This window comes from Bombina bombina, chromosome 3 (genome assembly GCF_027579735.1).
Source record: "Bombina bombina isolate aBomBom1 chromosome 3, aBomBom1.pri, whole genome shotgun sequence".
In the NCBI taxonomy this organism is placed as follows: domain Eukaryota; kingdom Metazoa; phylum Chordata; class Amphibia; order Anura; family Bombinatoridae; genus Bombina; species Bombina bombina.
The window spans coordinates 9,334,478-9,356,205 of record NC_069501.1 but is presented as its reverse complement, the minus strand read 5'-3'; the positions used below and the strand labels follow the sequence as shown (position 1 = coordinate 9,356,205).

General features: G+C 42.7%; 1 protein-coding gene across 1 annotated transcript in view; it reads right to left on the bottom strand.

Moving 5' to 3' along the window:
* Positions 1-879: 879 nt before the first annotated feature.
* The window catches only part of PWP2 (PWP2 small subunit processome component), a 215,214-nt gene continuing 194,365 nt past the window's right edge, over positions 880-21,728 (bottom strand). The window contains exons 20-21 of the mRNA XM_053705710.1: positions 1,793-1,867; positions 880-1,519 (exon numbers count right to left, since the gene is read on the bottom strand). Coding sequence (XP_053561685.1) covers positions 1,372-1,519; positions 1,793-1,867 — 223 coding nt within the window. The 3' untranslated portion in view covers positions 880-1,371. The remainder of the gene's footprint in view (positions 1,520-1,792; positions 1,868-21,728) is intronic.

The window sequence follows — 21,728 nt, the reverse complement described above, 5'->3', positions numbered from 1 at the left end:
AATGTGTGACTGTCACTGACTGATGTGAGACTAATGTATGACTGATGTGAGACTAATGTGTGACTGATGAGAGACTAATGTGTGACTGATGTTTGACTGATGCGAGACTAATGTGTGACTGATGTGAGACTAATGTGTGACTGATGAGAGACTAATGTGTGACTGATGAGAGACTAATGTGTGACTGATGAGAGACTAATGTGTGACTGATGTGAGACTAATGTGTGACTGATGTGAGACTAATGTGTGACTGATGTGAGACTAATGTGTGACTGATGTGAGACTAACGTGTGACTGATGAGAGACTAATGTGTGACTGATGTGAGACTAATGTGTGACTGATGTGAGACTAATGTGTGACTGATGAGAGACTAACGTGTGACTGATGAGAGACTAATGTGTGACTGTCACTGACTGATGTGAGCCTAATGTGTGACTGATGTGTGACTGATGTGTGACTGATGTGTGACTGATGAGAGACTAATGTGAGACTAACGTGTGACTGATGAGAGACTAATGTGTGACTGTCACTGACTGATGTGAGCCTAATGTATGACTGATGTGAGACTAATGTGTGACTGTTTGACTGATGAGAGACTAATGTGTGACTGATGAGAGACTAATGTGTGACTGTCACTGACTGATGTGAGCCTAATGTATGACTGATGTGAGACTAATGTATGACTGATGTGAGACTAATGTGTGACTGATGAGAGACTAATGTGTGACTGATGAGAGACTAATGTGTGACTGTCACTGACTGATGTGAGCCTAATGTATGACTGATGTGAGACTAATGTATGACTGATGTGAGACTAATGTGTGACTGATGTTTGACTGATGAGAGACTAACGAGTGACCAACTAGGGGACAAATCTGTAACAGAGACAGACATTACTTTTTTTATTAAAAGCCGATTTTACAATAGCTATCATAGGTGTCCACACAATATATAACAGAAGAACAACGTCTGTGAAAATATAAACCTTTATTTGTTATTCTACCTTATGAATCAGATAGATCAACATCTCATTATTATTGTGGCAGCTAATTATATTCTGGGAATGCAGATCAGCAGGTGCTTGACAGATACTTCTCAGCGAGCCATCCTGTGCCCTGAGTAGCACCCACATATCCTACTCTGTTTTATTACATCTGTGGCTGGGCCCAACCACACATTGCTTCCTTTTTACACCTAAAAACCCTTGGAGATGTTTGGAACAGCAAATGTTGGAATAAGTAACAAATATCACAAAGCATAAGTTCCTGGAAGTCTCACTCACTGCCCATCACCCTCCTGCCATACACGAGGCACTTTGCTGGGCAACTACTCCGTGTTCATTGTGCAGAGCCATGCTTAATAAGTGTTATTTAAAGCTGCATGTCTGCTTCTCCTTGGCTGTCAGTAAGAAGCTCTGAGTCAGACTCTGAAGTGTCAGAATCCTCTAGTTTGTGCTTCACTCCTCGCTGCTTTGACAAACATACGGCAAACTTCATGTTGTATCGATTCCAGTCACATCTGAAAAAGAAAATACAGTTAAACTGGTTAAGCCCAGGACTCATGACGACACTGGACGAGTGAGGGTTGGCCAAGAGTGACGCTAGACATGCAAGGGTTGGATCACAGTGATATTGGACAAGTGAGAGGTGGCCCAACGGGTTGAGGGAGGGAAGCTCAGTGATGCACAAGTGTGCAATGGAGAGACAGCAGATGCAAGTTAGAGGTGACTGAGAAGCATAGCATGAGACAGGTGTGGTATAGGGAAGAATGGATTATGTAATGAATACTTACAGTTTAGAGACATGTGTAAAGTGACTCTGGAGACTCTTCTGTAGTGAGTGAATGGCTGGGAGCAATGAGATGGACCTGAAGAAATATAGTAAAGAGTATAAGAAACCATAACATTCTATATTAGACTCACATTTCTTTTATGGAATACTAATGTAAAACAGGACCTTCTTCTGTCCACTTACACAAAACAGGAAAAACATAATTTATGTAAGAACTAACCTGATAAATTCATTTCTTTCATGTAATTGGCAAGAATCCATGAGCTAGTGACGTACAGGATATACAATCCTACCAGGAGGGGTAAAGTTTCCCAAACCTCAAAATGCCTATAAATACACCCCTCACCACACCCACAATTCAGTTTAACGAATAGCCAAGTAGTGGAGTGAAAAAGAAAGGAGTAAAAAGCATCAACAAGGAATTTGGAAATAATTGTGCTTTATACAAAAAAATCATAACCACCATAAAAAGGTTGGATCTCGTGGACTCTTGCCAATATGAAAGAAATTAACTTTTCGGAAGCTGCAGTCATGAGACCTAAAACTTCCATGCACATAGCCACTGAAGGGAATGACAGACTGAAGGTGCCTACAAGCTGAAACCAATTTTAAATGTCTCTGGTCAGAGACAGAGTCATGGACACTGAATCTATCTGGAAACCTAAAAAGGTGACCCTTGTCTGAGGAATGAAAGAACTTTTTGGTAAATTGATCCTCCAACCATGTCTCTGAAGAAACAACACTAGTTGATTTGTGTGAGATTCTGCAGAATGTAAAGACTAAACTAGTACCAAGATATTGTCCAAATAAGGAAATACCGCAATACCCCGTTCTCTGATTACATTGAGTAGGGCACCGAGAACCTTCAAAAAGATTCTTGGAGCGGTCGCTAGGCCAAACAGAAGAGCGACAAATTGGTAATGCTCGTCTAGAAAAGAGAATCTCAGAAACTGATAATGGTCTGGATGAATCGGAATATGAAGATAAGCATCCTGTAAGTCTATTGTGGACATATAATGCCCTTGCAAAACAAAAAGGCAGAATAGTCCTTATAGTCACCATTTTGAAAGGTGGCACTCTTACATAATGATTCAAAATTCTCAGAACCAGAACTGGCCTGAAAGAAAATGAATAGATTTGAATAAAACCCCAGACCGTGTTCCAGAAAACGGAACTAATATGATTACCCCTGAAAGCTCCAGGTCTGAAACACACTTCAGAAAAGCTTGAGCCTTTACTGGATTTACTGGGATGCGTGAGAGAAAATACCTTCTCACAGGAGGTCTTAATCTGAATCCTATTCGGTACCCTTGAGAGACAATACTCCAATGATTTTGGACAGAATCTGCCCAAATGTTTTGGAAGAATCTTAATCTGCCCCCTACCAGCTGAGCTGGAATGAGGGCCGCACCTTCATGCAGACTTGGGGCCTGGCTTTGATTTCTTAAATGGTTTGGATTTATTCCAACTTGAAGAAGGTTTCCAATTGGAACCAGATTCTTTGGGGGAAGGGTTAGGTTTCTGTTCCTTATTTTGTCAAAAGGAATGAAAGCGGTTAGAAGCTTTAAATTACCCTTAGATTTTTTATCCTTAGGCAAAACAAACTCCCTTCCCCCCCAGTGACAGTTGAAATAATTGAATCCAACTGAGAACCAAATAAATCATTACCTTGGAAAGAAAGAGATAGTAATCTAGACTTAGATACCATGTAAGCATTCCAATATTTAAAGGGACAGTACACTGTAAAATTGTTTTTCCATTAATGCATTTTAAATGACTTGTTATACCAACTGCAGAGTATAAAATTTTTGAGAAATTCCATTTTCATGCTTATTTGTGTATATGAAGTAGCTGATTTTGTGCTTTGAAACCACAGCCTATTACAATGGGTTGAACTTAAAGGTGATATCAGATCTCATTTTGTTCTAAGCTTGTGTAAACAGACTTGCTTCCTTATCTTTTCAATACATAGAGAGAACAATGGAAAATGATAATTTTATTACTTAACTATCCTGCATCCCAATGAGAGTGTAATCTCTTCTGCTGGCTGTGTATACTTAGGCTATTCAATAGCCTATACTCCAGTATAGGTGGCGATACCTCAGGCTAAATCAGCTATTTCAAATGCTGAAATAGGAGTAAAGGAGCTACTTGTAACCAATTTAATACACTCTAGCAGGTTAAAAGGATCATTGGGAATAATTTAAAGGGGAGACATTTTTTTGGGTGAACTGTACCTTTAAGCCACAAAGCTCTTCTAGCTAAAATAGCTAAAGACATAGATTTAACATCAATTTTGATGATATCAAAAATGGCATCACAAATAAAATGATTAGCATGTTGAAGCAAGTGAACAATGCTAGAAAATCAGGATCCGTATCCTGTTACGCTAAACTTTCCAACCAAAAACTTGATGCAGCTGCAACATCAGCCATAGAAATGGCAGGGCTGAGGAGATGACCAGAATATAAATAAGCTTTCCTTAGATAAGAGTCAAGTTTCCTATCTAAAGGGTCTTTAAAAGAAGTACTATCTTCCATAGGAATAGTAGTACGTTTAGCAAGAGTAGAGATAGCCCCATCAACTTTGGGGATCTTTTCCCATAACTCCAATCTAACTGCTGGCAAAGGATACGATTTTTTTAAACCTTGAAGAAGGAATAAACGAAGTACCAGGCCTATTCCATTCCTTAGAAATCATATCAGAAATAGCATCAGGAAATGGAAAAATCTCTGGAGTAACCACAAGAGTTTTATAAACAGAATTTAAACGTTTACTAGTTTTAATATCAAGAGGACTAGTTTCCTCATTATCCAATGTAATCAACACTTCTTTTAACAAGGAATGAATATACTCCCATTTTAAATAAATAAGTAGATTTGTCAGTGTCAATATCTGAAAAAGGATCTTCTAAATCAGATAGATCCTCTTCAGAAGAGGATAATTCAGTATGTTGTCGGTCATTTGAAATTTCATCAACTTTATGAGAAGTTTTAAAAGACCTTTTACGTTCATTAGAAGGCGGGATGGCAGACAAACCCTTCTGAATCGCATCAGCAATAAAATCTTTTAAATTTACAGGTATATCTTGTACATTAGATGTTGAAAGAACAACAGGCATAGTACTATTATTGATGGACAGATTCTCTGCATGTAAAAGCTTATCATGACAACTATTACATACCACAGCTGGAGATATAATCTCCACAAATTTACAACAAATGCACTTAGCTTTGGTAGAACTGTTATCAGGCACCATGGTTCCAACAGTCGTTTCTGAGACAGGAACAAATTGAGACATCTTGCAAATGTAAGAGAAAAAACAACATATAAAGCCAAAATTATCAATTTGCTTACATGGCAGTTTCAGGAATGGGAAAAAAATGCAAACAGCATAGCCCTCTAACATAGAAAAAGGCAAGAGGCACATAGGAATGGGGTTTTAAATAATGAAATTATTTAGCGCCAAGTATGACACACAACGTAACTGAAAATTTTTTGGCGCTAACAACATCCGGAAATGACACACTCGCGTCATTGACGACGCAACCTTGAGCAAGGAACTCGGCGTCAACCAAGACGCCGGAAATTACGAATTTGCGTCATCGGATGTAACTTTGTGTCAAAAATTACGCAATAAACTTCGTCATTTTGCGCCCTGGCGAGCCTAATTTTGACCGTGAAATTTAATGAGAAAACAGTCAATAGAAAAATGACTATACCCCAGGTAAGAAAAAATATTTTCCTAAATATGCTTTTCCCAAATATGAAACTGACAGTCTGCAAAAGGAAAAAGTAAATTTATGCTTACCTGATAAATTAATTTCTTCTATGGTATGACGAGTCCACGGATTCATCCTTTACTTGTGGGATACAATACCAAAGCTACAGGACACGGATGAACGGGAGGGACAAGACAGATGGTTAAACAAAAGGCACCACTGCTTGAAGAACTTTTCTCCCAAAAATAGCCTCCGAAGAAGCAAAAGTATCAAATTTGTAAAATTTGGAAAAGGTATGAAACGAAGACCAAGTCGCAACAGAAGCATAATTTTTAAAATCCCATGTGGAAGCCACCGCTCTAGTAGAGTGAGCTGTAATTCTTTCAGGAGGCTGCTGTCCAGCAGTCTCGTATGCCAAACGGATGATGCTTTTCAGCCAAAAAGAAAGAGAGGTAGCCGTAGCCTTTTGACCTCTACGTCTTCCAGAATAGACAACAAACAAAGAAGATGTTTGACGGAAATCTTTGGTCGCTTGCAAGTAAAACTTCAAAGCATGAACCACGTCCAAGTTGTGCAACAGATGCTCCTTCTTAGAGGAAGGATTAGGACACAGAGAAGGAACAACAATTTCCTGATTAATATTCTTATTAGTAACAACCTTAGGAAAGAATCAAGGTTTGGTACGCAAAACCACCTTATCAGCATGGAAAACAAGATAAGGCGAGTCGCATTGCAATGCAGATAGTTCAGAAACTCTTTGAGCCGAAGAGATAGCAACTAAAAACAGAACTTTCAAAGATAAAAGCTTAATATCTATGGAAAGCATAGGTTCAAACGGAACCCCTTGAAGAACTTTAAAAACTAAATTCAAACTCCACCGCGGAGCAACAGGTTTAAACACAGGCTTGATTCTAACTAAAGCCTGACAGAACGATTGAACATCTGCCAGACGCTTGTGCAGTGAAATTGATAAAGCAGATATCTGTCCCTTTAAGGACCTAGCTGATAGCACCTTCTCCAATCCTTCTTGGAGAAAGGACAAAATCCTAGGAATCCTGATCTTACTCCATGAGTAGCCTTTGGATTCGCACCAATAAAGATATTTACGCCATATCTTATGATAAATTTTCCTAGTGACAGACTTTCGAGCCTGAATCAAGGTATCTATGACCGACTCGGAGAAACCCCGCTTGGATAAAATCAAGCGTTCAATCTCCAGGCAGTCAGCCGCAGAGAAACTAGATTTGGATGCTGGAACGGACCTTGAATCAGAAGGTCCTGTCTCAGTGGCAGAGTCCATGGTGGAAAAGATGACATGTCCACCAGGTCTGCATACCAAGTCCTGCGTGGCCACGCAGGTGCTATCAAAATCACTGAAGCTCTCTCCTGTTTGATTCTGGCAATCAAACGAGGAAGGAGAGGAAATGGTGGAAACACATAAGCCAGGTTGAACGACCAGGGTACTGCTAGAGCATCTATCAGTACTGCCTGAGGATCCCTTAATCTGGACCCGTAACAAGGAAGTTTGGCGTTCTGATGAGATGCCATCAGATCCAATTCTGGTGTGCCCCATTGCTGAATCAATTGTGCAAACACCTCCGGATGGAGTTCCCACTCCCCCGGATGAAAAGTCTGACTACTTAGAAAATCCGCTTCCCAGTTCTCCACCCCTGGGATATAGATTGCTGATAGATGGCAAGAGTGAGTCGCTGCCCATCAAATTATTTTGGTAACCTCTATCATCGCAAGAGAACTCTTTGTTCCCCCCTGATGATTGATATATGCTACAGTCGTGATATTGTCCGACTGGAACCTTATGAATCTGGCCGAAGCCAGCTGAGGCCACTCCTGAAGCACGTTGAATATTGCTCTCAGTTCAAGAATATTGATCGGGAGGAGAGCCTCCTCCTGAGTCCACAAACCCTGAGCTTTCAGGGAATTCCAGACTGCACCCCAGCCCAATAGGCTGGCGTCCGTCGTCACTATGACCCACGCTGGCCGGCGGAAACACATTCCCTGGGACAGATGATCCTGTGACAACCACCAAAGAAGAGAGTCTCTGAGGAGATAAATCTGCATAATCCCCATTCCACTGATCCCCATTCCACAGCATGCATAGTTGCAGTGGTCTGAGATGCAAGCGAGCAAACGGAACTATGTCCATTGCTGCTACCATTAGTCCGATTACCTCCATACACTGAGCCACTGATGGCCGAGGAATGGAATGAAGAGCTCGGCAGGTGGTTAAAATCTTTGATTTCCTGACCTCCGTCAGAAAAATTTTCATGTCCACCGAATATATCAGAGTTCCCAGGAATGGAACTCTTGTGAGAGGGATAAGTGAACTCTTTTTTTACGTTCACCTTCCACCCGAGAGATCTTAGAAAAGCTAACACGATGTCCGTGTGAGACTTGGCTAGTTGGTAAGTTGACGCCTGAATTAAAATATCATCCAGATAAGGCGCCACTGCTATGCCCCTTAGAACCGCCAGAAGGGACCCTAGCACCTTTGTGAAAATTCTGGGAGCTGTGGCCAACCCGAAGGGAAGAGCCACAAACTGGTAATGCTTGTCCAGAAAGGCAAACCTGAGGAACTGGTGATGATCTTTGTGGATAGGGATGTGTAGATACGCATCCTTTAAGTCCACAGTGGTCATATATTGACCCTCCTGGATCATAGGTAAAATAGTCAGAATGCTCTCCATCTTGAAAGATGGGACTCTGAGGAATTTGTTTAGGACCTAAAATTGGTCTGAAGGTTCCCTCTTTTTTGGGAACCACAGATTGGAGTAAAACCCCTGCCCCTGTTCTGTTTCCGGAACTGGGCGGATCACTCCCATGGTATATAGGTCTTCTACACAGCGTAAGAACGCCTCTCTTTTTGTCTGGTTTGCAGACAATTGAGAAAGATGGAATCTCCCTCTTGGAGGAGAATCTTTGAAATCTAGAAGATACCCCTGGGATACGATTTCTAAAGCCCAGGAGTCCTGAACGTCTCTTGCCGAAGCCTGAGCAAAGAGAGAAAGTCTGCTCCCTACTAGATCCGGTCCCGGATCGGGGGCTACCCCTTCATGCTGTCTTGGTGGCAGCAGCAGGCTTCTTGGCCTGTTTACCTTTGTTCCAAGTCTGGTTAGGTCTCCAGACTGACTTGGATTGAGCAAAATTCCCCTCTTGTTTTGCAGCAGGGGAAGAGGTAGAGGGACCACCTTTGAAGTTTCGAAAGGAACAAAAATTTTGTTTGGTCCTCATCTTATTTGTCTTATCCTGAGGAAGGGCATGGCCTTTCCCTCCAGTGATGTCTGAAATGATCTCTTTCAGTTCAGACCCAAATAGGATCTTACCTTTGAAAGGGATGGCTAAAAGCTTAGATTTTGATGACATATCAGCAGACCAGGACTTAAGCCATAACGCTCTACGCGCTAAAATGACAAAACCTGAATTCTTTGCCGCTAATTTAGCCAGTTGAAAAGCGGCATCTGTAATGAAAGAATTAGCTAGCTTGATCTAATGGGGTCTCAACCTGAAGAGCCTCCTCCAGAGCCTCAAACCAAAAAGCAGTTACAGTAGTTACAGGAACAATGCACGCTATAGGTTGGAGAAGAAAACCCTGATAAACAAATATTTTCTTTAGGAGACCCTCTAATTTTTTATCCATAGGATCTTTGAAAGCACAACTGTCCTCAATAGGTATAGTTGTACGCTTAGCCAGGGTAGAAATAGCTCCCTCCACCTTAGGGACCGTCTGCCACGAGTCCCGCATGGCGTCTGATATGGGAAACATTTTCTTAAAAGTAGGAGGGGGAGCGAACGGAATACCTGGTCTATCCCACTCCTTAGTAACAATGTCCGAAATCCTCCTAGGGACCAGAAACACATCAGTGTAGGCAGGAACCTATAGAAATCTGTCCATTTTACACAATTTCTCTGGAACTACAATAGGGTCACAATCATCCAGAGTCGCTAAAACCTCCCTGAGCAACAAGCGGAGGTGTTCTAGCTTAAATTTAAAAGCCGTCATATCTGAGTCTGTCTGAGGGAACATCTTTCCTGAATCAGAAACCTCTCCCTCAGACAGCAAATCCTTCAGCCCCAACTCAGAACATTGTGAGGGTACATCGGAGATGGCTAATAAAGCGTCAGAGGGCTCAGCATTTGTTCTCATACCAGACCTACTGCGCTTCCCCTGCAACCCAGGCAGCTTAGATAAAACCTCTTTGAGGGTAGTATTCATATCTGCAGCCATATCTTGCAGGGTGAAAGAATTAGACGCACTAGAAGTACTTGGCATCGCTTGTGCGGGCGTTTATGGTTGTGACACTTGGGGAGAATTAGATGGCATAACCTGATTTCCTTCTGACTGAGAATCATCCTGCAACATACTTTTAGTAGCTAAAATATGTTCTTTGCAATTTATTGACCTTTCAGTGCATGTGGGACACATTCTAAGTGGGGGTTCCACAATGGCTTCTAAACATATTGAACATTGACTTTCCTCAATGTCAGACATGTTGAACAGGCTAGTAATGACTACAAACAAGCTTGAAAACACTTTATTTAGTGAAAAAATAACAATCTTAAAAAACGGTACTGCGCCTTTAAGAGAAAAAAAGCATACACGTTCTGCAAAACTGCTTTAAAATGCACCAAACTTTTCAAAATTTTGATATCAGACTCAATTTGTGTAGATAAGTTTGCCCCACAAGAAAAATAAACATGTAACCCCTTACTGTGCAAACCGGATTGAAATAAGGCCTAAATCCGGAAAAAAACACCCCAGCACCTCGCCACAGCCCTGCGAAAAAACATAATTTATGCTTACCTGATAAATTCCTTTCTTCTGTTGTGTGATCAGTCCACGGGTCATCATTACTTCTGGGATATAACTCCTCCCCAACAGGAAATGCAAGAGGATTCACCCAGCAGAGCTGCATATAGCTCCTCCCCTCTACGTCAGTCCCAGTCATTCGACCAAGAATCAACGAGAAAGGAGTAACCAAGGGTGAAGTGGTGACTGGAGTATAATTTAAAAGATATTTACCTGCCTTAAAAACAGGGCGGGCCGTGGACTGATCACACAACAGAAGAAAGGAATTTATCAGGTAAGCATAAATTATGTTTTCTTCTGTTATGTGTGATCAGTCCACGGGTCATCATTACTTCTGGGATACCAATACCAAAGCAAAAGTACACGGATGACGGGAGGGAAAGGCAGGCTCATTATACAGAAGGAACCACTGCCTGAAGAACCTTTCTCCCAAAAATAGCCTCCGAAGAAGCAAAAGTGTCAAATTTGTAAAATTTGGAAAAAGTATGAAGTGAAGACCAAGTTGCAGCCTTGCAAATCTGTTCAACAGAGGCCTCATTCTTAAAGGCCCAAGTGGAAGCCACAGCTCTAGTGGAGTGAGCTGTAATTCTTTCAGGAGGCTGCTGTCCAGCAGTCTCATAGGCTAAACGTATTATGCTACGAAGCCAAAAAGAGAGAGAGGTAGCAGAAGCTTTTTGACCTCTCCTCTGTCCAGAGTAAACGACAAACAAGGAAGAAGTTTGGCGAAAATCTTTAGTTGCCTGCAAGTAGAACTTTAGGGCCCGAACTACATCCAGATTGTGTAAAAGACGTTCCTTCTTTGAAGAAGGATTTGGACACAAGGATGGGACAACAATCTCTTGATTGATGTTCCTGTTAGTGACTACCTTAGGTAAGAACCCAGGTTTAGTACGCAGAACTACCTTGTCTGAGTGAAAAATCAGATAAGGGGAATCACAATGTAAGGCTGATAACTCAGAGACTCTTCGAGCCGAGGAAATAGCCATTAAAAACAGAACTTTCCAAGATAATATTTTTATATCAATGGAATGAAGGGGTTCAAACGGAACACCCTGTAAAACGTTAAGAACTAAGTTTAAACTCCATGGTGGAGCAACAGCTTTAAACACAGGCTTGATCCTAGCTAAAGCCTGACAAAAGGACTGGACGTCTGGATTTTCTGACAGACGTCTGTGTAACAAGATGGACAGAGCTGAAATCTGTCCCTTTAATGAACTAGCTGATAAACCCTTTTCTAAACCTTCTTGTAGAAAAGACAGTATCCTAGCGATCCTAACCTTACTCCAGGAGTAACCTTTGGATTCGCACCAGTATAGGTATTTCCGCCATATTTTATGGTAAATCCTTCTGGTAACAGGCTTCCTAGCCTGAATTAGGGTATCAATAACCGACTCAGAAAAACCACGTTTTGATAAAATCAAGCGTTCAATTTCCAAGCAGTCAGCTTCAGAGAAGTTAGATTTTGATGTTTGAATGGACCCTGTATCAGAAGGTCCTGTCTTAGAGGTAGAGACCAAGGCGGACAGGATGACATGTCCACTAGATCTGCATACCAAGTCCTGCGTGGCCATGCAGGTGCTATTAGAATTACTGATGCTCTCTCCTGTTTGATTTTGGCAATCAATCGAGGAAGCAGCGGGAAGGGTGGAAACACATAAGCCATCCTGAAGTTCCAAGGTGCTGTCAAAGCATCTATCAGAACTGCTCCCGGATCCCTGGATCTGGACCCGTAGCGAGGAAGTTTGGCGTTCTGGCGAGACGCCATGAGATCTATCTCTGGTTTGCCCCAACGTCGAAGTATTTGGGCAAAGACCTCCGGATGAAGTTCCCACTCCCCCGGATGAAAAGTCTGGCGACTCAAGAAATCCGCCTCCCAGTTCTCCACTCCCGGGATGTGGATTGCTGACAGGTGGCAAGAGTGAGACTCTGCCCAGCGAATTATCTTTGATACTTCCATCATTGCTAGGGAGCTTCTTGTCCCTCCCTGATGGTTGATGTAAGCTACAGTCGTGATGTTGTCCGACTGAAACCTGATGAACCCCCGAGTTGTTAACTGGGGCCAAGCCAGAAGGGCATTGAGAACTGCTCTCAATTCCAGAATGTTTATTGGAAGGAGACTCTCCTCCTGATTCCATAGTCCCTGAGCCTTCAGAGAATTCCAGACAGCGCCCCAACCTAGTAGGCTGGCGTCTGTTGTTACAATTGTCCAGTCTGGCCTGCTGAATGGCATCCCCCTGGACAGGTGTGGCCGATAAAGCCACCATAGAAGAGAATTTCTGGTCTCTTGATTCAGATTCAGAGTAGGGGACAAATCTGAGTAATCCCCATTCCACTGACTTAGCATGCATAATTGCAGCGGTCTGAGGTGTAGGCGTGCAAAAGGTACTATGTCCATTGCCGCTACCATTAAGCCGATCACCTCCATGCATTGAGCTACTGACGGGTGTTGAATGGAATGAAGGACGCGGCATGCATTTTGAAGCTTTGTTAACCTGTCTTCTGTCAGGTAAATCTTCATTTCTACAGAATCTATAAGAGTCCCCAAGAATGGAACTCTTGTGAGAGGAAAGAGAGAACTCTTCTTTTCGTTCACTTTCCATCCATGCGACCTTAGAAATGCCAGAACTAACTCTGTATGAGACTTGGCAGTTTGAAAGCTTGAAGCTTGAATTAGAATGTCGTCTAGGTACGGAGCTACCGAAATCCCTCGCGGTCTTAGTACCGCTAGAAGGGCACCCAGAACCTTTGTGAAGATTCTTGGAGCCGTAGCCAATCCGAATGGAAGAGCTACAAACTGGTAGTGCCTGTCTAAGAAGGCAAACCTTAGATACCGGTGATGATCTTTGTGGATCGGTATGTGAAGGTAAGCATCCTTTAAATCCACTGTGGTCATGTACTGACCCTCTTGGATCATGGGTAAGATTGTCCGAATAGTTTCCATTTTGAACGATGGAACTCTTAGGAATTTGTTTAGAGTCTTTAAATCTAAGATTGGCCTGAAAGTTCCCTCTTTTTTGGGAACCACAAACAGGTTTGAGTAGAACCCTTGTCCTTGTTCCGACCGCGGAACCGGATGGATCACTCCCATTAATAACAGATCTTGTACGCAGCGTAGAAACGCTTCTTTCTTTATCTGGTTTGTTGACAACCTTGACAGATGAAATCTCCCTCTTGGGGGAGATAATTTGAAGTCTAGAAGGTATCCCTGCGATATGATCTCTAGAGCCCAGGGATCCTGAACATCTCTTGCCCAGGCCTGGGCGAAGAGAGAGAGTCTGCCCCCCACTAGATCCGGTCCCGGATCGGGGGCTCTCGGTTCATGCTGTCTTTGGGGCAGCAGCAGGTTTCCTGGCCTGCTTGCTCTTGTTCCAGGACTGGTTAGGCTTCCAGCCTTGCCTGTAACGAGCAACAGCTCCTTCCTGTTTTGGTGCAGTGGAGGTTGATGCTGCTCCTGTTTTAAAGTTCCGAAAGGGACGAAAATTAGACTGTCTAGCCTTAGCTTTGGCTTTGTCTTGAGGTAGGGCGTGGCCCTTACCTCCTGTAATGTCAGCGATAATCTCTTTCAAACCGGGCCCAAATAAAGACTGCCCCTTGAAAGGTATATTAAGTAATTTGGACTTAGAAGTAACATCAGCTGACCAGGATTTTAGCCACAGCGCCCTACGTGCCTGTATGGCGAATCCTGAGTTCTTAGCCGTAAGTTTGGTTAAATGTACTACGGCCTCCGAAATGAAGGAATTAGCTAGTTTAAGGACTCTAAGCCTGTCCGTAATGTCGTCTAGCGTAGATGAACTAAGGTTCTCTTCAAGCGACTCAATCCAAAAAGCTGCCGCAGCCGTAATCGGCGCGATACATGCAAGGGGTTGTAATATAAAACCTTGTTGAACAAACATTTTCTTAAGGTAACCCTCTAATTTTTTATCCATTGGATCTGAGAAAGCACAGCTATCCTCCACCGGGATAGTGGTACGCTTAGCTAAAGTAGAAACTGCTCCCTCCACCTTGGGGACCGTTTGCCATAAGTCCCGAGTGGTGGCGTCTATTGGAAACATCTTTCTAAATATTGGAGGGGGTGAGAACGGCACACCGGGTCTATCCCACTCCTTAGTAACAATTTCAGTTAGTCTCTTAGGTATAGGAAAAACGTCAGTACTCGCCGGTACCGCAAAGTATTTATCCAACCTACACAGTTTCTCTGGTATTGCAACGGTGTTACAATCGTTGAGAGCTGCTAAGACCTCCCCTAGTAATACACGGAGGTTCTCCAATTTAAATTTAAAATTTGAAATATCTGAGTCCAATCTGTTTGGATCAGAACCGTCACCCACAGAATGAAGCTCTCCGTCCTCATGCTCTGCGAGCTGTGACGCAGTATCAGACATGGCCCTAGCATTGTCAGCGCACTCTGTTCTCACCCCAGAGTGATCACGCTTGCCTCTTAGTTCTGGTAATTTAGACAAAACTTCAGTCATAACAGTAGCCATATCTTGTAATGTTATCTGTAATGGCCGCCCAGATGTACTAGGCGCCAAAATATCACGCACCTCCCGGGCGGGAGATGCAGGTACTGCCGCGTGAGGCGAGTTAGTCGGCATAACTCTCCCCTCGCTGTTTGGTGAAATTTGTTCACATTGTACAGATTGACTTTTATTTAAAGTAGCATCAATACAGTTAGTACATAAATTTCTATTGGGCTCCACCTTGGCATTGGAACAAATGACACAGATATCTTCCTCTGAGTCAGACATGTTTAACACACTAGCAAAAAACTTACAACTTGGTTATAATCTTTTTTAGCAAAAAACGTACTGTGCCTCAAAGAGGTACTAACGATTAAATGACAGTTGAAATAGTGAACTGAAAAAAACAGTTATAGCATCAAACTTTAAAACAACAAAACTTTTAGCAAAGGTTTGTTCCCATTAGTAAAATAACAATAATTAAATTTGACATAAAAAATACAAAGCAACGTTTTTATTCACAGTCACTATAAGAATTCTCACAGCTCTGCTGAGAGAATTTACCTCCCTTCAAAGAAGTTTGAAGACCCCTGAGATCTATCAGAGATGAACCGGATCATGCAGGAAAAATAAAAGTAACTGACTGGTATTTTTTGATGCGTAGCAAAGAGCGCCAAAACGGCCCCTCCCTCTCCCACACAGCAGTGAAGAGAAACGAAACTGTCACAAATAAAGCAAAAAAACTGCCAAGTGGAAAATAATGCCCAAATATTTATTCACACAGTACCTCAGCAATGTAAACGATTCTACATTCCAGCAAAAACGTTTAACATGATAAATAGTTATTAAAAAGGATTAGTGACCTTTAACAGAGTAGTTCCGGTGAAATACCATCCCCAGAATACTGAAGTGTATACATACATGTCATTTTAACGGTATGGCAGGATTTTCTCATCAATTCCATTCAGAAAATAAAAACTGCTACATACCTCAATGCAGATTCCTCTGCCCGCTGTCCCCTGATCTGAAGCCTTTACCTCCCTCAGATGGCCGAGAACAGCAATATGATCTTAACTACTCCGGTTAAAATCATAGTAAAAAACTCTGACAGATTCTTCCTCAAACTCTGCCAGAGAAGTAATAACACGCTCCGGTGCTATTTTAAAATAACAAACTTTTGATTGAAGTCATAAAAACTAAGTATAATCACCATAGTCCTCTCACACATCCTATCTAGTCGTTGGGTGCAAGAGAATGACTGGGACTGACGTAGAGGGGAGGAGCTATATGCAGCTCTGCTGGGTGAATCCTCTTGCATTTCCTGTTGGGGAGGAGTTATATCCCAGAAGTAATGATGACCCGTGGACTGATCACACATAACAGAAGAAATGGGGTTAAAGCTTCGATTTGGCCCAAAACTTCCACAAGGGTCCTCTGGAGTAGGAGCTTGCTGCTTGCTAAGTGAATACAACCGCGCACCTGAAGCGCGAAAAATAGGCCCGCCCATCTCCCTCGATGTTTTTACAGCCTCAAAGAACCGCACCAGAGCGGTTTTAAACTAGCCATGTGGGTTCTGAGACCCAAAAAATAAGCCAAGTGTACCCTCAATAAAGTTGCCAAAAAACATTACTGCCCAAAAAACGTTAGCAGCACTCCCAGTTCACAAAACGTTTGCCCACAAACATTCAAAAACTTAGTGTCAACCATTTTTTAATTAGCCCCTTATGCAAGCTTAGTAATGCCCTTCTATAGCTTTTAGGATTACTGCTTACCCTTACCCTCATGGGGATACTGTCAGCCTTTCTGAAATACACAGTCTCTCCAGAAAAAATGACTGAACATACCTCACTGCTATATAGCATGAAAACGTTCCTCACACTGAAGTTTCTTGTACCCCTCAGCCTCTGTGGGAACTGCTCTGGATCTTAGTGACAAATGCTAAGATCATCATCCTCCAGGCAGAAGTCTTCATCCATCTGCTGCCTGAGAGTAAATAGTACACACCGGTACCATTTAAAATAACAAACTCTTGCTTGAAGAAAATAAAAAACTAATATTTTATCACCTCTTTCACTTTACCCTTCCAAGTACTTAGAGTAGGCAAAGAGAATGACTGGGGATGGAGCTAAGGGAGGAGCTATATAGACAGCTCTGCTGTGGTGCTCTTTGCCACTTCCTGTTAGCAGGAGGATAATATCCCACAAGTAAAGGATGAATCCGTGGACTCGTCATACCTTATAGAAGAAAGGAAATTTATGCTTACCTGATAAATTTATTTCTTTTACAATACGAGTCCATGGATTTCATCCTTACTTATGGGATATCGCCTCCTGGTCAGCAGGAGGAGGCAAAGAGCACCACAGCAGAGCTGTATATATAGCTCCTCCCTTCCCTCCCACTCCAGTCATTCGACCGAAGTTAGGAAGAGAAAGGAAAAGCCAAGGTGCAGAGGTGACTGAAGTTTAACAAAAATAAAGACCTGTCTTAGAGAAAACAGGGTGGGCCGTGGACTTGTCGTATCGTAAAAGAAATACATTTATCAGGTAAGCATAAATTTCCTTTTCTTTTACAAGATACGACTAGTCCACGGATTTCATCCTTACTTATGGGATACAATATCAAAGCTATAGGACACGAATGCAAGGGAGGGACAAGACAGGAACCTAAACGGAAGGCACCACTGCTTGAAGAACCTTTCTCCCAAAAACAGCCCCGGACGAGGCAAAAGTATCAAATTTGGAAAATTTGGAAAAAGTGTGAAGAGAAGACCAAGTTGCAGCCTTGCAAATTTGTTCAACAAAAGCATCATTTTTAAATGCCCATGAGGAAGCCACAGCCCTAGTGGAATGAGCCGTAATTCGTTCAGGAGGCTGCTGTCCAGCAGTCTCATATGCAAAACGGATGATACTCTTCAGCCAAAAAGAAAGAGGTAGCCGTAGCTTTCTGACCCCTACGCTTCCCAGAAAACACAACAAACAGGGGAGAAGATTGACGAAAATCCTTAGTTGCCTGTAAGTAAAACTTCAAAGCACGGACCACGTCCAAATTATGTAACAGCCGCTCCTTCTTAGTAGAAGGATTAGGACACAAGGAAGGAACAACAATTTCCTGATTAATATTCTTATTTGAAACAACCTTTGAAACAACCTTAGGAAGATAACCAGGTTTGGTACGTAACACCACCTTATCTGCATGGAAAATAAGATAAGGAGAATCACATTGTAATGCAGAGAGCTCAGAAACTCTGCGAGCAGAAGAAATAGCAAAAACAAAACATTTCAAGATAATAACTTAATATCTATGGAATGCATAGGTTCAAACGGAACCCCTTGAAGAACATTAAGAACTAAATTCAAACTCCACGGAGGAGCAATTGGTCTAAACACAGGCCTGAGTCTAGTCAGAGCCTGACAAAAGGATTGAACATCTGGAACATCGGCCAGACGCTTGTGTAACAGAATAGACAAAGCAGAAATCTGTCCCTTTAACCCCTTAATGACCACAGCACTTTTCCATTTTCTGTCCGTTTGGGACCAAGGCTATTTTTACATTTTTGCGGTGTTTGTGTTTAGCTGTAATTTTCATCTTACTCATTTACTGTACCCACACATATTATATACCGTTTTTCTCGCCATTAAATGGACTTTCTAAAGATACCATTATTTTCATCATATCTTATAATTTACTATAAAAATTTTTATAAAATATGAGGAAAAAATTGAAAAAAACACACTTTTTCTAACTATGACCCCCAAAATCTGATACACATCTACAACCACCAAAAAACACCCATGCTAAATAGTTTCTAAATTTTGTCCTGAGTTTAGAAATACCCAATGTTTACATGTTCTTTGCTTTTTTTGTAAGTTATAGGGCCATAAATACAAGTAGCACTTTGCTATTTCCAAACCATTGTTTTTCAAAATTAGCGCTAGTTACATTAGAACACTAATATCTTTCAGGAATCTCTGAATATCCATTGACATGTATATATTTTTTTAGTAGACATCCCAAAGTATTCATCTAGGCCCATTTTGGTATATTTCATGCCACCATTTCACCGCCAAATGCGATTAAATACAAAAAATCGTTCACTTTTTTACTAATTTTTTCACAAACTTTTGGTTTCTCACTGAAATTATTTACAAACAGCTTGTGCAATTATGGCTTAAATGGTTGTAAATTCTTCTCTGGGATCCCCTTTGTTCAGAAATAGCAGACATATATGGCTTTGGCGTTGCTTTTTAGTAATTAGAAGGCTGCTAAATGCCACTGCGCACTACACGTGTATTATGCCCAGCAGTGAAGGGGTTAATTATGGAGCATTTAGGGAGCTTTTAGGGATAATTTTAGCTTTAGTGTAGTGTAGTAGACAGCCCCAAGTATTGATCTAGGCCAATTTTGGTATATTTCATGCCACCATTTCACCGCCAAATGCGATCAAATGAAAAAAAACGTTACATTTTTCACAATTTTAGGTTTCTCACTGAAATCATTTACAAACAGCTTGTGCAATTATGGCACAAATGGTTGTAAATGCTTCTCTGGGATCCCCTTTGTTCAGAAATAGCAGACATATATGGCTTTGGCGTTGCTTTTTGGTAATTAGAAGGCCGCCAAATGCCGCTGCATTTCACACGTGTATTATGGCTAGCAGTGAAGGGGTTAATTATGTAGCTTGTAGGGAGCTTGCAGGGTTAATTTTAGCTTTAGTGTAGAGCTCAGCCTCCCACCTGAAACACGAGACCCCCTGATCCCTCCCAAACAGCTCTCTTCCCTCCCCCCACCCCACAATTGTCCCCGCCATCTTAAGTACTGGCAGAAACTCTGCCAGTACTAAAATAAAAGCTATATTTGGGCTTTTTTGTGTTTTTTTTAGCATATTTACATATGCTGCTGTGTAGGATCCCCCCTTAGCCCCCAGCCTCACTGATCCCCCACCAAACAGATCTCTAACCCTCCCCCTCTGCCTTAATGGGCGCCATCTTGGGTACTGGCAGCTGTCTGCCAGTACCCAGTTTAGTGAAAAAATGTGCCTTTTTTTAAAAAAAATGCCCTTTCCTGTAGTGTAGTGTAGCTTCCCCCCCCCCCCAAGATCAACCCCCCACCCCTTCCAGATCTCTTAGCTGTTTATTTACAGCTTTCAAAACGTTTAATTTTTTTACTTTTGAAAGTTTAGTTTTCTGTAGTGCAGCGGTTCCCACCCGCTCCCACCCCGTGCACGCGCCCACCTGCCGCCCCCCGTGCACGCGCGCGCTCCTGTGCGCGCTCCTGCCCCCGATCCCGCCCCCCTCCACTCCACTCGGCACATCGATGGCCGCCCACCCGCCTCCCAGACTTGCTCCCACCAACGATACCGGCCACCGATGTCCGGTGCAGAGAGGGCCACAGAGTGGCTCTCTCTGCATCGGATGGCCAAGGGGGGTTATTGCAGGATGCCTTGATATCGAGGCATCACTGCAATAACCGGAAAGCAGCTGGAAGCGAGCAGGATCGCTTCCAGCTGCTTTCCAGACCAAGGACGTACGCCACACGTCCTCGGTCATTAACTGTATTTTTTTTGAGGACGTGTGGCGTACGTCCTTGGTCGTTAAGGGGTTAAGGAACTTGCTGATAACCCTTTCTCCAATCCTTCTTGGAGAAAAGATAAAATCCTAGGAATCCTAACCCTACTCCATGAGTAGCCCTTGGATTCGCACCAATAAAGATATTTACGCCATATCTTATGGTAATTTTTTCTAGTAACAGGTTTACGTGCCTGAATCAAGGTATCCATGACCGAATCAGAGAACCCTCGCTTAGATAAAATCAAGCGTTCAATCTCCAAGCAGTCAGCTGCAGAGAAATTAGATTCGGATGATGGAAAGGTCCTTGAATGAGAAGGTCCTGCCTCAATGTAAACTTCCACGGTGGCAGAGATGACATGTCCACCAGATCGGCATACCAAGTCCTGCAAGGCCACGCAGGAGCGATGAGGATCACCGAAGCCCTCTTCTGTTTGACTCGAGCAATCACCCGGGGAAGGAGAGCAAATGGAGGAAACACATAAGCTCGGTTGAACGACCAAGGCACTGCCAAGGCATCTATCAGTTCGGCCTGAGGATCCCTGGACCTGGATCCGTATCTCGGGAGCTTGGCATTCTAACGAGACGCCATAAGATCCAGCTCCGGTCTGCCCCATCTGAGAACCAGGTTGGCAAAGACCTCCGGATGGAGTTCCCATTCCCCCGGATGAAACGTCTGTCTGCTCAAAAAATCCGCCTCCCAGTAGTCCACTCCTGGGTTGTAGATAGCCGACAGATAACAAGAGTGAGCTTCCGCACACTGAATTATCTTGGTTACTTCTGTCATCGCTAAGGAACTCCTTGTTCCTCCCTGATGATTGATGTAAGCTACAGTCGTGATGTTGTCCGACTGGAATCTGATGATTTTGGCCGAAGCCAACTGAGGCCAAGCCTGAAGCTCATTGAATATTGCTCTCAACTCCAGAATATTGATGGGAAGTAGAGACTCCAACCGAGTCCACACACCCTGAGCCTTCAGGGAGTTCCAGACTGCACCCCATCCTATCAGGCTGGCGTCTGTTGTCACTATCACCCATGAGGGTCTGCGGAAGCACGTCCCTTGGGACAGATGATCTGGCGACAACCACCAAAGAAGAGAGTCCCATGTCTCCTGATCCAGATCTATTTGAGGAGACAAATTTGCATAATCTCCATTCCACTGTCTGAGCATGCTCAGTTGTAGAGGTCTGAGATGAAAACGAGCAAACTGAATGATGTCCATTGCTGCCACCATCAATCCAATTGCCTCCATGCACTGAGCCACTGACGGCCGAGGATTGGACTGAAGGGTTCGGCATGTATTCAGAATCTTTAACTTTCTGACTTCCATCAAAAATATTTTCATGGATAGAGTCGATTAGAGTTC